At 43.2% G+C, this 16,826-nt stretch overlaps 1 protein-coding gene across 1 annotated transcript in view; it reads right to left on the minus strand.

Moving 5' to 3' along the window:
- The window catches only part of dnah9 (dynein, axonemal, heavy chain 9), a 521,732-nt gene that overhangs the window by 457,384 nt on the left and 47,522 nt on the right, over positions 1-16,826 (minus strand). Inside the window, exons 11-12 of the mRNA XM_080209043.1 lie at positions 13,182-13,250; positions 4,772-4,898 (exon numbers count right to left, since the gene is read on the minus strand). Of these exons, the coding sequence (XP_080065169.1) occupies positions 4,772-4,898; positions 13,182-13,250 (196 nt within the window). The remainder of the gene's footprint in view (positions 1-4,771; positions 4,899-13,181; positions 13,251-16,826) is intronic.

Below are 16,826 nucleotides of genomic sequence, written 5' to 3' on the forward strand. Positions count from 1 at the left end.
AAGACAGCTGGCAATACAATTGTCTAATGCATTTTTTATTAATTCCCACAATCCCATCAGCAGATGAGCTTCTCCTTCTGGAGTTTTTCTTTGTTGGGTAATTTCTATTAAATACACCTCACACCTCCTCAATTATCTGCCGCATTGTACAGGAGCCATCAGTTAGTCAGATATTACAGAGGGTCAGACGCGGGCCAGTTGATGGACGCTGCTGCTGTGTTTCTTTGTACCTATGATGGTGCTACCAACTCATCGACTCTCCCGAAACATTGAAACCCGAGGGTGGCACAGTGGCACATTGGTTAGCACTGTTGGCTCATGGTGCCAGGGACCCGAGCTTGATTCCTGGCTTGCGGAGTCTATGTCACTGTCTGTGCGGAGTCTGCACATTCTCCCCGTGTCTATCCCACAGTCTGAAAGACACGCTGGTTGTGTACATTGGCCTCACTAAATTTTCCCTCAGTGTACCCAAACAGGCACCGGAGTGTGGCGACTCGGGGATTTTCATTGTAATTTTTGATTTTGATTTGATTTATTATTGTTGCGTGTATTGGGATACAGTGAAACTTATCGTTTCTTGCAGGCTTTACAGACTAAACATACCATTCATGGAGTACATACAGCGGAGAAGGAAAGGATAGGGTGCAAAACATAATATTGCAGTCACAGATGAGGTGAGGAGGAAGATTGGCTTAACGTATGATAGAGCCATTCAAAAGTCTAATGGCAGCAGGGAAGAAGCTGTTCTTGGGTCAGTTGGTACGTGACCTCAGACTTCTGTATCTTTTTTCTGACAGAATGAGGTAGAAGGGAGAATATCCTGGGCGTGCTACTGCGTTCCCAAGGTAGCGGGAATTATAGATGGAGTCAGTGGATGGGAGGTCAGTTTGTGTGATGGACTGGCTATATTCCCAACCCTTTGTAGTTTCTTGCAGTCTTTGTCAGAGCAGGAGCAATACCAAGCTGTGTTACATCCAGAAAGGATGTCTTCTATGGTGCATCTATAAATATCTGACACAATCTTAGTCGACATGCCAAATTTCCTTAGTGTCCTGAAAAAGTAGATAAAAGATGCTGAAAGGACAATTCCTCTTGTGGGGGAATCTAGGAGTTTAAGGCTAAGAGGTCTCTTGTTTAAGAGGGAGATGAGATATTTTTTCCCCTCGGAGGAATCATTGGTCCTCGGAATTCTCTTCCACAGATAGCAGTGGGGGCTGGATCATTGAATATATTCAAGACTGAGTTAGATAGATTTTTGATTGATAAGGATGTCAACGGTTACGGGGGACCTAATTCACATGATGGTCACAATCAGATCTGTCGTGATCTTATTGAATGGTGGAGCAGGCTGAATGGGCCAAATGGCCACACTTGCTGAGACCTCTTATAATCATATTTATGTCCTCCATTCAACTCATGAATCAAAGAGAGATTCAAAAAGGAAAGTAAGAAGCATGAGAAGGTGGGTACAGAGTGAGAAGTAAAGGGAAAGAAAGAGTGAATGAAAGATCTTAGAAAGGAAGATTTTACAAGGATGTTACCAGGACTCAAGGGGCTGAGTTATAGGGGGATATTGGGCAGTCTAGGACATTTTTCTTCGGAGCGTAGGACATTGAAGGGTGATCTTATAGAGGCGTACAAGATCACGAGAGGCATGGATAGGGTGAACGCACTCAGTCTTTTTCCCAGAGTAGGGGAATAGGTTTAAATTAAGAGGAGAAAGACTCATTGGGAACCTGAGGAGCAACCATTTACAAAGAGGGTGCTACGAATGTGGAATGAGCTGCCGGAGGAAGTGGTTGAAGCAGGGACATTGACAACATTTAAAAGGCATTTGGACAGATACATGAATGGGAAAGATGTAGAGGGATATGGACCAAATGAAGGCAGATGGGGTTAGTTTCAATGGGATTTTTGGTTGGCACAAACTAGTTTGGGCCGAAGGGCCTGTCCCTGTGCCATAGATTCTACGAAGAGATGGGGGAAGAAAGGAAGGAAAGGCAAGAAGACATGTGCACAGGGCAAAAATGAGACATGCCAGAATTCTACCGTCTCACCCACCACGGATCCGCAGTTGGCGAGGGGCAGACGATGGAAAACTTGGGCAGGAATTTCCCATCTCGCTCCATAAAATCCTGCCTAGGGTCCGAGGTTTCAAACAAATGAAAAATGAATTGAGAGTAGGGTGTAGTGTTTAATCATGACTCTGCGCCTCTCTAATTTAATAAAACATGACCTATACATTAGCTGTGACTCGTAAATTCAGCTCACTGCTTCAAAAAGGTGAACCCAGGGCACTCTCGCACTTTGACTGATAAATGAATAATGTTGTCAGACTTCTGGGGTCAAAGTAAAGAAAACATCTTTTTAATAAAAATAATTTCCAAGGTGCGATCTAATCTAGAGATTCAGACAAAAGATCTTAATCTCTGAGCGTCTCTGCAGCTACCAGTTATTCTGCATTTGTATCACGTTATTTTCTTGAGCATTCATTCCAAACATTGTGACGTATATTTTTCATGATATTCCACCAGTTCTGCTACTTAGACCTGTAGCTATGTGACAAGAGTAGAGATGAGTAAAGGGAGAACTGAGTCCACGGCACTGAGACGGAGGTAGTTTTTGGGAGGTCAGGTTAACACAGAATCCCTACAGTGCATAAGGAGGCCATTCTGGCCCAATGAGTCTCCACCGACCACAATCCCAACCAGGCATTATTCCCGTAACCCCACATACTTACCCTGCTAATCCCCTGACACTAGGGTTAATTGAGCATGGCCAATCAACCTAACCCACATATCTTCGGAGTGTGGGAAGAAACTGTAGTACCCAGCGGAAACCCAAGCAGACATGGGAAGAACATGCAAACTCCGCACAGGCAGTGACCCGAGGCCAGAATTGAACCCATGCCCCTAGTGCTGACAGGCAGCAGCGCTAACCACTCTAAGATCACTGACTATGAAACAGATCCCTCGAGTGTCTAGAAACTTCACAGCAAACTAAGGGGGAGTCAAGGTGAGACAAGTAAATTGTTTAACAAACTGTTCTGCTTTTTTTGACTTTCATCCTTCCATTGCCAGAGGAAGTCTTGCCCAAAGTCAGATTGGATCCATACCTAAAGCACAACCTCAAAAACTAAACTACGCAATAATCAATCGTCACAGCATAGCATCCCTCCCTTCCTTGAAACAAGGCATTATGTTGAGAGATTCATTGATAAGTACTGAAATACTTTCCACCTTAGGCCGCTGATAATAACAAGTAGTCACAGTTTAGTACAGCTTGTGTCCAGTTGAGAGTACAGCTCCCTCTCTGCTCTCCCCCACCGAACCCTCCCCCAAAAAATTGCCTTAATTCAAAGCTCGGATGGATACCCCCCACTGTATAAAATTCCCATTATGGCATTGACAAGTAAGATTGCTGACGTAGTGTGACAATGTGGGTCTATACTCATTCAGAACTGGGTTGAAATCGTGCAGAGAATGCAGGAAAAGCTCAGCAGGTCCAGCAGCATCCATAGGGGAAGGAAATAGTTAGCATTGAGCCCGTTTCACTTTTCATCGGTCAACTCTGTTTCCTCTTCCTACTGAAGCTGCTGGACTTGCTGAGCTTTTCCGGAATTCTCTGTTCCCGTTTCAGATTCCAGCATCCACCTTATTTGGCTTATTTTGTTGAAATTGTCCAAACTTGTTTCATGCAAGAGAGATAGCAGAGACTTCTGGATATTGGTCTGTTCTAGATTCAGGCTCAGCTCCCAGAACCAAAGAGCAATTCAGTTTGGCCTGTACCCATTCAAGGCTGGAAGAACGAGAGATGGGCCGCACGGTAGCACAGCGTAGTTAGCACTGCCGTCTTACAGCGCTAGGGACACAGGTTTAATTCCGGCCTCAGTCACTGTGCGTGGTGTTTGCACGTTCTCCCCGTGTCTGTGTGGGTTGTCTCTGGGTGCTCCAGTTTCCTCCCACAGTCCAACGATGTGCAGGTTCGGTTGAGGATCAAATTAGCACAGCCAGTTATGTTTGGGGATGAGCAGGGTAAAGGTGTGCTGTTCCAGGAATAGGGCCTATGTGGGATTGTGGTTGGTACAAGCTCGATGGGCCAAATGGCCTCCTTCTGTACTGTAGGGATTCTATCTTATTAAAATATACAAAATCTTGAGGGGACTTGATGGGGGAGATTGGAAACAGGAGACAGTTTTTAAGAAGGGTGTTTAAGATGGAGGTGAGGAGAATTTTTTTTTCTTTTCAAAGGGTTCTTGTAATGTGGAGTTCTCTTCCCAAGAAAGCAGTGGACGCTGGGTCATTGCAGTTATTCAAGGCAGACTTCAATAGATTTTTGACAGACAAGAGAATCAGTAATTATAGAGAGAGGTAGATGGCGAAGTAGAGTTGGGGTACAAACAGATTGGTCACAATCTTATTGAATGACAAAGCAGACTCAAAGGGATGAATGACTTACTGCTCCTAACTTTTATGTACCCAAGGTGGATCACCACCACCTTCACAAGGACAATTAGGGATGGGCAATAAACACTGGCCTAGCCAGCAACACCCACAGCCCATAAAAAATAAGAATGAAAACAGAACATTAATGCACTGCAGCACCTTGTTGCCTCTGATCAGCGTTTCCTGTACCGCAACACAATTGCTCGAGTATTCTAGCACACCAGAAATAAAGAAAGAGGAGCAGAGCATAGGTAAATACTCAGCAGATAACCGCTCTTCCTCAATGGCACCCAACCGCCACAAGTGACACTCTCTACACAAATTACCTGAGGATCAAAGTTCACGGAGATGAGTTTTGTTTCTGGATCCCGTTTGAGGAGAGGTTGAGTGAGATTATACTGAGACTTCTCAGCAACAGTCTCAGTCCATTCTAAATAGAGCTTTGCTTCATACCTAAAAAAAATGGAGATTTCAGAGTGAGAGAAAGCATATTGGGGGGGGGGGGGGATGAATTTCTTAAACTAGTATCTACACATTCTTTGGGCACGTAGCTCAAGAGACATTGATTGAAAAACAGCCAAGTAACTTTAAGGAAACCATCCTTTATAGATTTAGCAGTTAATTATCCTCCTTACTTGGCTACGCAAAATAAATTGGTGAATATATGTGTTCAATAACACACCACAGGAAGAACTAACAATTTACAAGTTTGTTTGCTGTGGCTCAGTCCACTTACCTTTTGAGTCATAGGATTGAGTTTGTCAAGTCCTTTTTCAGATCTTGAGCACAAAAATCAAAGCTGATATTCCAGGGGGTGCCACATTGTTGGAGATGTTATCTTTCAGATGAGACAATAAAGGGAGACCCTACCTGTGTGTCTCAGCACATTGGCACAGTAGTTTGCACTGCTGCCTCAGAGCCAGGAACCGGGTTCAATTCCCAGCTTGGGTCACTGCCCCTGCAGAGTCTGCACATTCTCCCCATGTCTGCATGGGTTTCCTCCCACAGTCCAAAAGACATGCTGGTTAGGTACATTAGCCATACTAAATTCTCCCTCAATGTACCCAGACAGGTGCCACAGTGTGGTGACTAGTGGATTGTCACAGTAACTTCATTGCAGTGTTAATGTAAGCCTATTAATAAATCAACTCAAATGTCTGTCCCTCAGCTGGATGCAAAAGGTGGCATAGTATTAGACACAATGGGTCAAATAGCCTCTGTGTTCTATGACTCTATTCAAAAGGAGAACATAAGAACATAAGAAATAGGAGCAAACCGCCCCCCTTTTATCTTGAGGCTGTGCCCCCTAGTCCTACTGTCTTTTTTGAGCGGGAAGAGTCTTTCCACCTCTATCCTATCCATCCCATTCATCATCTTATACGTCTCAATGAGATCTCCCCTCATTCTTCTAAACTCTAACGAGTACAAGCCCAGTTTATTCAGCCTCTCCTCATAGCTCAGCCCTCTCAACTCCGGTATCAGCCTAGTAAACCTCCTCTGCACTCCCTCCAAGGCCAAAATATCTTTGCGCAGGTGCGGCGCCCAAAACTGCACACAGTACTCCAGCTGCGGCCTCACCAATGCCCTATACAGCTGCAGCAAGACCTCCCTACTTTTATATTCAATCCCCCTCGCTATGAAGGCCAGCAGATGGTTTCTACCTTGTGTCCAGAATCGTATTTACCCCTCAATCAACCTCACAAAAAAAAACAAGATTCTCTCCTCATTATTACACCGCAGTAGGTGGGAGATTGCCACATGCAAATTGACCACCAAGTTTCCCCCGTTATAACAATGAGTACACTTCAAAAATGTTGATTGGCTGTAAATAGCTTTGGGATATGTGCAGTCAGGAAATGTGCATCTTTCTTTCTTCGTCCATCATCAAATCAAGTAGTCTCTTCTTCGTGTGTGTAAAAATCAAAATCAAATTTCGCATCCAAGCTAATATCCAGAGCAAGGTTTCTGGTGGGGAGTTGGAGGGGGTGGTGGATATTCAGAGCTCAGTGTCCAAGCAGCTGTTGGCAAAGCCACCATTGGTAGAACAATTACATATGGCAATGCACATGAGGCCAGAATTAGTGGAGCACAGATATCTTGGGGCCTTGTGGGGCGAAGAGATTTCACAGATAGATCATTACAAGACCACGGAGGAATTTAAAATCAAGGATAAAAATGTTAAAATAGAATCACTGCTTGACCAGAAGCCCAGGTAGTTAAACAAGCAGAGGGGAATGGGACCTCCTGCAATTTAAGATACAGGCAGTTTAGTTTCAGGTGACCTCTAGTTTATGGAGGGTAGAACGTGGGAGAGCAGTCGGGAGCATGTTGGAATAGTCAAGTCCAGAGGAACTAGGGATCAGCTGAGAGTTTCAGCAGTGGATTAACTGAGATAGGAGCAAAGTCAAACAAAATGTTGTGGAGAGGGAAATAGGCAGCCTTACTGATGGTGGGAGCATGACGTCAAAGGCTGACCTTGGGATCAAATGTGTCATCAAGGTTTTGAATTGGTTTAATCTCAGATTGTCATCAGGGAAAGGAATGGAGTCTAAGCATTACCCCTCAGTCATTTAGTTAAAAGGGAGATTCCTGAAGGGCTTAGGCAATTGTTCAACATCACCTTTTAGATTTCGGACAAGTTGGTGCTTGGCTGGTCAAATTGGCCTGGACCAGCACACCCTGGCTGATTTAACGGTTGTATCCCCTGGCAAATGCATATTCATGGTGAATGTGTGGTTGTGTGATATTTGCAAGCACAGGAAACCAAAGTGTTGGAGTCGTAGTTTTGGTTAAGTTGCTATTAGGACCTGGTGGGAGAAGGCAATGCGTGTTTATTTCACTCTCGTGCGCACAAGCAAGAGAGACCCAGAGCAAGATAGAAACGCACTGCCTTCTCCCACCAGGTCTTAACAGCAACTGAACTGAAACTACAACTCCAGAAACGTAGAGAGAAAGCACTGTTACTGCTCACCATTTCAGACTACTAAAAAGCAAAACTAAAAGCTGGACTTTCCTTTGAAACATAGCTGCCCCTGGGCCACATGACACAAACTGTCAATCAAGTCTCACTCAACAATCCCAAACGATTATTAAAAACTACAGAACAACTGTATTAACCCAGATTAAAATCAACATGATATCAATTGTACTGCTTCAGTAACAATTAGAGGACACCGGTTACAGACATCTCGGCACTAATATAATGCTTGCAAAGGAACATGATTAAAACGCATTTCTTAAAGGCAAAGTATCATCACAACATATTCCCTCGAGAACCTGGGAAATTTGGGATTTTTTCCCAGCAATAGCGATTGCTTTGCCATGCTGAACTATTTATTTTATAACAGAAAATCTGAAGCACAGATCAGTGAGAAGCAAGGGAAATAAACTGATTTGATTTCAAAATAAGGCAAATGGTTGAAACTGAAAGAGGAACAGAAAAAGTTAGACATGATCAATAGGCCAGTTGGAATCACTAAAGAAAGCGCGCAGGTCGTGGGGTTGTGTGTTCGTACTGACAGCCAGAAGTCAGGATTAATATTGCGCTGAACAAAAATAGAGTCATCTCCAAATCTGAATGCCATTTAAACTAGAGTAGGGTGTTTGTTGACGAAGGAGTTAAATGATTAGGAAAACAGACATTTTTTCCAGTAGCTCATTTATGTGAATGTAAAGGTACTGATATTCATGAAAAGAAAGACTAGATTGTGTGTGCCTGGTGCTTTCTATGCAAGCACTATCTAATTGACTGGAATCGCATTTTAAATTAGGGACTAATTATTTTGAAGTGTTGCAGACTTTTTGAATTTATCATTTAAAATCTAATACAAATACACTAGGGCTGTAAATTCCTCGGTACGGCAATCAGTGGCAGATTTTAACTTCATATCCACTCACCTGTGCTTAAATTGGGCAGCATAATAGCACAGTGGTTAGCACTGCTGCTTCACAGCTCCAGGGATCTGGGTTCGATTCCCAGCTTAGGTCACTGTGTGGAGTTTGCACATTCTCCTCATGTCTGTATGGGTTTCCTCCCACAGTCCAAAGATGTGCGGGTTAGGTTGGTTGGCCATGCTAAAATTGCCCCTTAGTGTCCTGGGATGCGTAGGTTAGAGGGACTAACGGGTAAAAATGTAGGGGTATGGGGGTAGGGCCTGGGTGGGGATGTGGTCGGTGCAGACTGGATGGGCCAAATGGCTTCTTTCTGCACTGTAGGGTTTCTATTTCTATGAAATTCTAAAACATCTGCCTCACGACATTCCTGACTCAGGCCGAGTGAAACACAAGAGTCAAAAACACATCCACGCCACCGGTGGAAAAGTGCAAAAGAAGCGGGGCAAAAGGAGGAGATCCCTTCTCGCCTGCCGCCCGCGCCCCACCCACCCTTTGACAGCACTTGCTCCATTGAGTATAACAGGCCAGGGAGATAGCAAGTTTCTGAGGAAAGTGAGTGGGATGTAGGGGTTCGGGCATTGAGGATGAGGAGGAGTCAGACATCGGTGGGGATGGAGTCAGATATGATGGCGGGATTGTTTTGGGGGGGGGGGGGGGAAAGAGAACTGTATATCAGAGCAAGGGGGGGGGGCTACAGGGGCAGAGAGGGTCAGGTCTAATGTCATTCTATAATTTGGGGGGAGGGGGGGAAGGGAGAGCGGAATTCCATGTGGGTGGGGAAGATGAGTGATTCCATGGAAATAGGATGCTTAGTGGGACTGGAAAAGAAACAGGAAGGGGTATTGGAGGGGTGTCCATGGGAATCAGGGACGTCCTGCGCAGCGTTCAGTAAAACAAAATAATTATGCTGAACTTACAAGTTCTTTTATTTCTTCTAATTTTTTTTTCAGAACGCCAATTGGTGTAAAATTTGTACAATTCTACAAAGTTAGCAATTTGAATTGCTTTGTCGAATTGTTCCCAGCCCAGCGCAATTGTCCGAGAGAGGGATTAGCACTTCTGGGCAATTGTCGGGTAAGACCTCAGCTGGAAATTTCCAAGAAGGATTCCCCAGTGCGTTTCTGGAGAGCCCGCCCAATTCCGATGTTGGGGAGTTCGGAAGTTACAAGCCTTTTTATCATAATATACACTGCAACCGTTCCAGAAATTTATTGTTCAGAAACAGCAGCTGTCCGGAGACCTTTTCAACAAATCCAAACAACTTGCAGCATCATTTCAGTACCTTGGGAGCAGAAACACGGTAGTGTTTGGAAAAGTAAAATGAATTTTATTATTGCCATGTAACGTTTTATGCTTCAGGTAAACATTTACATCTACCATGATCCCCTTATTTTCAGGAAAGATGCAGTCGCATTGGAGTTCAGAGGAGGTTCACTAGATTGATTCCAGAGATGAGGGGTCAGTCATATGAAGAGAGATTGAACAGTTGAGGCCGATACCGTCTAGAAGTGAGAAGACTGAGGGGAGATCAAATTGAGGTATACGAGGTGACAAAAGGTATGGATAAGGTAGACATGAAATGGATACTTCCTCTCGTGGGGCATTCCAGAATGAGAGGCTATAGACTTAGGATAAGGGGTAGCAAATTTAAAAGACAGTTGGGGAGAAACTACTTCTCCCAAAGGGTTGTGAATCTGTGGAATTCGCTACCCCAAAGCGTGATGGATGTTGGGACATTTGAGGGGTTGAACAGATATTTTAATTGGTAATGGGTTGAAGGGTTATTGGGAGAAGGCAGGAAAATGGAGAAAAGGAATATATCAGCCATGATCGATTGGTGGAGCAGACTCAATGAGCCAACTGGCCTAATTCTGCTCCGATACCTTACAAGCTGATGTTTCCCAGTTCATACACTTGTGGTTAGCAACTCTAATGTCATTCTATAATTCAGAACATCCCAAAATCCAGAAATGACTTAATCCTGAGCTTTGCAGACTGGAGAGGTTACAGTGAGCAAAGTTTGGGCTTGTAAAACGTGGCTGCAGCATTTGCAAAGGGATGACACACAGGTGAGTAAACATAGCAGTGCTGGATGCATCATTCACCAGCAAAGCATTCAATGCTCTGCTGGTCATTTTCACCTCATTGGTACGACAGAATGCCAAAAGAAATGCACGACTGGAAAAGAAAAATAAAGTTCCATAAAAGCCCGCGAAACAGGCGTCAGACAAAAGTGAGAAAGTACCATGGTTTTAGAGAGCCACCTAATGCTCACAAAACGCAAGAACAGCCAACACAAAGAATTAAGTCTTGAACACGGACTGGAATACAAGTCAGTCATACCCTTACACAACATGCACCGATTTCAATTCTCGTGGATTCTTAACGATATCCAGGTACAACTTTTCCTTATGTCCTAATTGCTGGAAAATAAATGTCCATAAGATACAAGGGATTTTCACTGTAACTACTTTTCAGTGTTAACGTAAGCCTATTTGTGACACTAGTAAATAAACTTTAAAACGTAGGAGCAGAATTTGACCATTTAGCCCAATGAGTTACCTCCACCATTCATACGGCTCATAAGTTTCTCCAGCATTTTCCACGTAAACTTTGATCTTCTTATCAAGAACCTCTCCCTATCTTAAAAGTATACTCAACGAGCTGGCTCCACAGCCTTCTGTGGCAATGAATTCCACAGATTCATCACGACTGAAGAAATTCCTCCTCATCGCGGTATCTCATTATAAAATAGGCACAAATGAGGAAAGCTCTGTGACCCACCGAAGCACACCCATCTACAAAATCGTACAGAGCTGCCATCACAAAACTTGTTTGATTCTCAAATAAACTTACCATCTTTTGCCTCCACTATTCACTCAAGCAAAAACTCTGTTACTCAACCACTTCAAAAGACAATTTAGAACCTCGTTACGTACAGCCACAGTTGTAAGCAACTTTTCTGTCAGTCCCATTCTTTTGTGCAATAACAGGATTCCGTGGTGGGTTTCATTTCTCTGGCTGTCTGCAAAAAAAATTGGGCGACAGCGTATAAAGTGGTCTGATGCTCAGAACGGTATTGAGGCTATTAAATTGTTAAGCACCATCGACCATATCCACTTCTTGAATCACAGATGGTTGAGTAGAATCACAATGACACAAAGCAAATTAAGCCTGAGCCGAATGTTCTAACCATCGGCATCAGCAGAGAAACAACACATTGGACGTTAGAAACCAACTAAGTTAGAAACCAAGGCCTTTGTTCACAGCTCATTTTTTGGTCTTCCTAGGAGATTCTGTGGTTAGGCGATGCATTTTCTTATTATTTGATTTATTATTGTAACATATACAGTGAAAAGCATTGTTTCTTGTGTGCTATGCTGACAAAGCATACCTTTCATAGAGTACATAGGGGAGAAAGAAACAAGAGAGTGCAGAATGTAGTGTTACAGTCATAGCCAGGGTGTACAGAAAGACCAACTTAATATGAGATAGGCCCATCCAAAAGTCTGACAGATCCTTGAGTCGGTTGGTACATTTCTTCAGACTTTTGTACCCTTTCCCCCCAATGGAAGAAGGTAGAAGAGAGTATGTTTGGGATGAATGGGATCAAAGGTTATGGGGAGAAAGCAGGATTAGGAAATTTAGTTGGAAGATCAACCATGATCATGATGAATGGCAAAGCAGCCTCGAAAGGCCAAATGGCCTCCCCCGCTCCTATCTTCGATATTTCTACTTCCACTGTGCGAGGGATCCTTGATTACGCTGGCTGCTTTGCCAAATCAGTGGGAAGTGTAGACAGAGTCAATGGATGGGAGACTGTTTTGAGTGATGGATTGGGCTACATGCACAACTCTTAGTAGTTTCTAAGTTTTGGTCAGAGCAGAAGCCATACCAAGCTGTGATACATTCAGAAAGTCATGTTGGCACCATATCTGAACAGGGCAAACAAGATGGGGTTTTCCCCATTTTCCTGTCATATACCTTGCACCATAAGTGCGAAAATGGGTTGGTTTCTTACAGCTCATTCAGAGAGTCCAGGTTGCTGTGACAATATGTACTTTTACATGCATGTTGTAGTCCAGAGCTATGGATAATGATGTTAAGAGGTTCTAACTCCCTTCCCATCACATGGCTGACCAGGAATCTCTCCCACTCTTACTTACTTTCACTGACATGTGTTGGCAGTATCTGCAGGTTAACACGCAACCTGTTTGGCCACATTATGAACACACCTTCCTTGACCATTAAAGTCCTGGAGTGGAACTTAAAATTAGAGCCTTTGGCCCAGAAGCAGGGGCCCTACCCACTGCGCCACAAGGCCTTCTCCTATAGAAAGTACCATAAATTAAATGTTTTCACGAGTCAAACTGGCAAGAGATTGTGTTGTTGATGATTCTGATAAACATGGATGAGTATTACCAGTGACCATGACGAAAGAAATTAAACAGCTTGTAATCAGCATCTTTGATATGCGTAGGAACTTGCAAAACATCTCTAATTATAAAGCATTGTTGTGTAGAAATAGAGAAATTGTTTAAAAAGTTAATTTATTAGTCACAAGTAGACTTACATTTACACTGTAATGAAGTCACTGTGAAAATCCCCGAGTTCACTACACTCAGGCACCTGTTCAGGTACACTGAGGGAGAATTTAGCATGACCAATGCACCAAACCCAAAACAAAAATCCAATTGACTTTATGCAACCCAATTGGAGATTAACCATAAGCAATACATTAATTTATATAAATCTTCCATCTTTACAACTCACATCTCAAAACTGCTTCAATGTATGTTTTTGCAGAGAACTTCCTGATAACGAACAGAGTCTGCTACTTACTGATCCAAGAGTTCCATCATCTCCTCATACTTCTGAATCATCTGCTTGCCTTCAGATGAGTCCATACACCTGTGGAAATTTACACCCACAAACAAAGTTAACATTCACAAAGCATTTCCAATTTTTGTTCTGCATTCCCAGACTCAATACAATAGGTCTCTTCCAACCAAACATAAAGTACATGGGAATCCCAATTAATTTGAAGGGATATATGATACCACCACTCAAACTTCTCCAAGTCTGTATTTTATATCTCAAAATCATGGGCCAGAATACATTAGTGCAGATATGTTGCACATTATCTATTGCTCACACCAAGGCCAATAAGAGATTATAAGATACAGTAACAGAATTAGGCCATTCAGCCCATCAAGGCTACTCTGCCATTCAATCATGGCTAAGTTTCTCAAACTCATTCTCCTGCCTTTTCCCCATAATCTTTGATCTCTTTACCAATGAAGAACCTAGCTACCTTTCTCTTAAATATACTCAATGATTTGGCCTCCACAGCCTTCTGTGGCAATGAATTCCACAGATTCACCACCCTCTGGCTGAAGAAGTTCCTTCTCACCTTAGTTCTAAAGGATCATTCCTTAACACTGATGCTGTGCTTAGCATCTCTTACTAATGAAAATATCTTTCCCATATCCACTCTCCCATATCCACTCTCTCCAGGCTTTTCAGTATTCAATCAGATTCCCCCCTCATTCTTCTGAAGTCCACTGAGTGGAGGTAGGAGTCCCAATTCACATGAAATCTGATTCCAGTTCACCACCAGGGAGAGGGGACAGGATTTTTTTTATATATTGGACAGCATCAAAGTGCTTTGCAACAAAGAAATAAGGCTGAAATGCAATGACTCATCACAAATGCAAATACTGCTGCAATTATGTGTACAGTAAAATACCCTAAACACTAAACCACATTATGTTACTGCACTAAGTAGGCTGCAGAGTCCATCATGCCTACACTAGTTCTCCAAAAATCTCTCTCTTTGTGTAATGATGCACAAACTTTTGTCAAAAACACAAAGAATTATTTGTTAATAAGAAGGCCAGCAGCCTCCAGTTGCCTCAGTCCCCACAGGTCTTCAAAATATCTCTGCCAAAGAGAAGACTCCACTCCCTGGGCCACTCTCAGGCCCAATTGGCCCTCCAAGTCAGGTGACCCTCTTCTGCTGTTTTGCCCTTAAAGAAACAATCACCCAAATCAACACACTTTACTTCCAATGGCCAATCCATTTATTTTTCTCTTTCTTAAAATATTTCTACATTCCCTTTCAAAGTCATTTCTAGCACCGCCTGAGATTCTGATATGAAAACTATGTATTGTTCAGATGTTCTGTGTTCGATTATACGAGTCTGGTAACTGATCTACGCTCACTGTGCTTGGTTATTTAAGCCCTCATATAGATCTAGAATAGAGCGAACAGACACCACATAAGTTACTGGAAGTTAGGGCTGGGATAAGCATGGTGCTACTTGTGATTGCAGAAGGATTTTAAAACTTTTGCAAGTAAAAATGTTGCACGTTCAGGGTCATCTCTGCATTGCTCTGAGGCAAATTGAATATTTAACAAACCAGTGAATGTACAACAAACCCAGTTCCCAGAAAGAAGAATCAGCTAAAACCTGACAGAAATCACAACCATATCTGTAGAGATGCTTGTTCACCAGTTCAAGAAAACACAACTTGTACATTTACAGGTAAAAACTATACAGAGGCTCCTGAGATTACTCTAAATAAGCAGGCCACATGAACAAAGTGATTTCCCACCTGCTCCCCAATTGGTTCCCTAGGACATGTGACCCTTACTCGACAATTTGATTCTTAAAGGGACAATCACCAAACCCATTCGCCCCCCCCCTCCCCCCCCACCTTTACCCCTTATACAAATACTCAATTTACACAGTCCAAAATAAGTAAATATTCCGTACATTAATTTAGTTAATTATAAATTAATCTTTCAAGGTTTTTTCCAAACCTTGGAACAGTGTAACTCCTTTGGCTGAGGTGCTTCCATAGGATTACTGTCAGCTGTAACCACAACAGTCACCCCTTCAGGCACAGGCAGCTCAGTTCAATCTGTTTCCATGGAGATGTCAGTTGTGCCTGTCACAGGATGGCCAGGTACTTCAGTGTTAAAACAGTCTGCAACATTTCCTGATGGCAAAACACTCCCTAATGGTAAAACTGGGAGAGGTGATTGCTGGTGGTATTGTTGCTAGATTACTAATCTAGAAACATTTCTAGACCTAGGTTTGAATCCTGCCACAGCAGATGGTGAAATTTGAAATCAATAAAAAAATCTGGAATTAAGAATCTACTAATGAGCGTGAAACCATGGTCAACAGTTGGAAAAATCCATCTGGTTCACTAATGCCGTCTGTGTAAAAAAACTTGCCTCGTACATCTCCTTTAAAACTTGCCCCTCGCACCTTAAACCAATGCCCCATAGTAACTGGCTCTTCCACCCTGGGAAAAAGCTTCTGCCTATCCACTCTGTCCTTGTCCGTCATAATCTTGTAGACTTCTATCAGGTCGCCCCTCAACCTCCGTTGTTCCAGTGAGGGCAAACCAAGTTTCTCCAACCTCTCCTCATAGCTAATGCCCTCCATACCAGGCAACATCTTGGTAAATCTTTTCTGTACCCTCTCCAAAGCCTCTACATCCTTCTGGTAGTGTGGTGATAAGTATTCAACACTATATTCCAAGTGCAGCCTAACTAAGGTTCTATAAAGCTGCACAATGACTTGCCAATTTTTAAACTCAATGCCCCGGCCAATGAAGGCAAGCTTGCTATATGCCTTCTTGACAATGTTCTCCACCTGCGTTGCCACTTCCAGTGACCTGTGTAAATGTATACCCAGATTCCTCCACCTACCAATACTCTTAAGAGTTCTGTCATTTACTTTTTATTTTCTATCTGTATTAGACCTTCCAAAAATCATTACCTTTTACTGTCAGTGCTAAACTCTTCCACATTCTGGTGACACTTTATTTAATCGGCTCGTCAGTAGACTTGGCTTTACAGCAATGTTTTAAGTCACCTCTCCTATGACAAGAAAATATTCAGCCTCCTTATCCCTGCAGGATTCGGAGGAGTGGTTACCTCCAGAACACAGGTGGCAGGGTAGCACAGTGGCACAGTGGTTAACACTGCTGCCTCACAGCATCGGAGACCTGGGTTTGATTCTGGCCTTGGGTGATTATGCAGAGTCTACACATTCTACCCATGTCTGCGAGAGGGTTCTTCTGGATGCTCCGGTTTCCAAAGGTGTGCAGGTTAGGTGGAATGGCCATGTTAAATTGCCCCCTTGGTGTCCCAAGAAGTGTAAGTTAGGGGGATTACTGGGGTAAATAAGGCAGGGAGTGGGCCTGGGTAAGATGCTCTGTCAGACAGTTGGTGCAGACTCAATGGGCTGAATGGCCTCCTTCTGTACTATCGGGATTCTCTGAACCTTCAGCTTGAAACTCTGCTGCTTGAATATCTCTTCTAATTCTTGTCTTATTTGCAGCTGAAATTGTTTCCCACCTCACAGCTACTTCATCGGTTTTGGCACCACTGCTGACTACAGGTTTCCACCCTAACTGGCGAACGCACCATTTGCATGTTTTGAAACTCCTTTTGCAGTACCTCTCAGT

The sequence above is a fragment of the Carcharhinus amblyrhynchos genome, chromosome 21 (assembly GCF_965287045.1).
Source record: "Carcharhinus amblyrhynchos chromosome 21, sCarAmb.v2.hapA, whole genome shotgun sequence".
Lineage (NCBI taxonomy): Eukaryota > Metazoa > Chordata > Chondrichthyes > Carcharhiniformes > Carcharhinidae > Carcharhinus > Carcharhinus amblyrhynchos.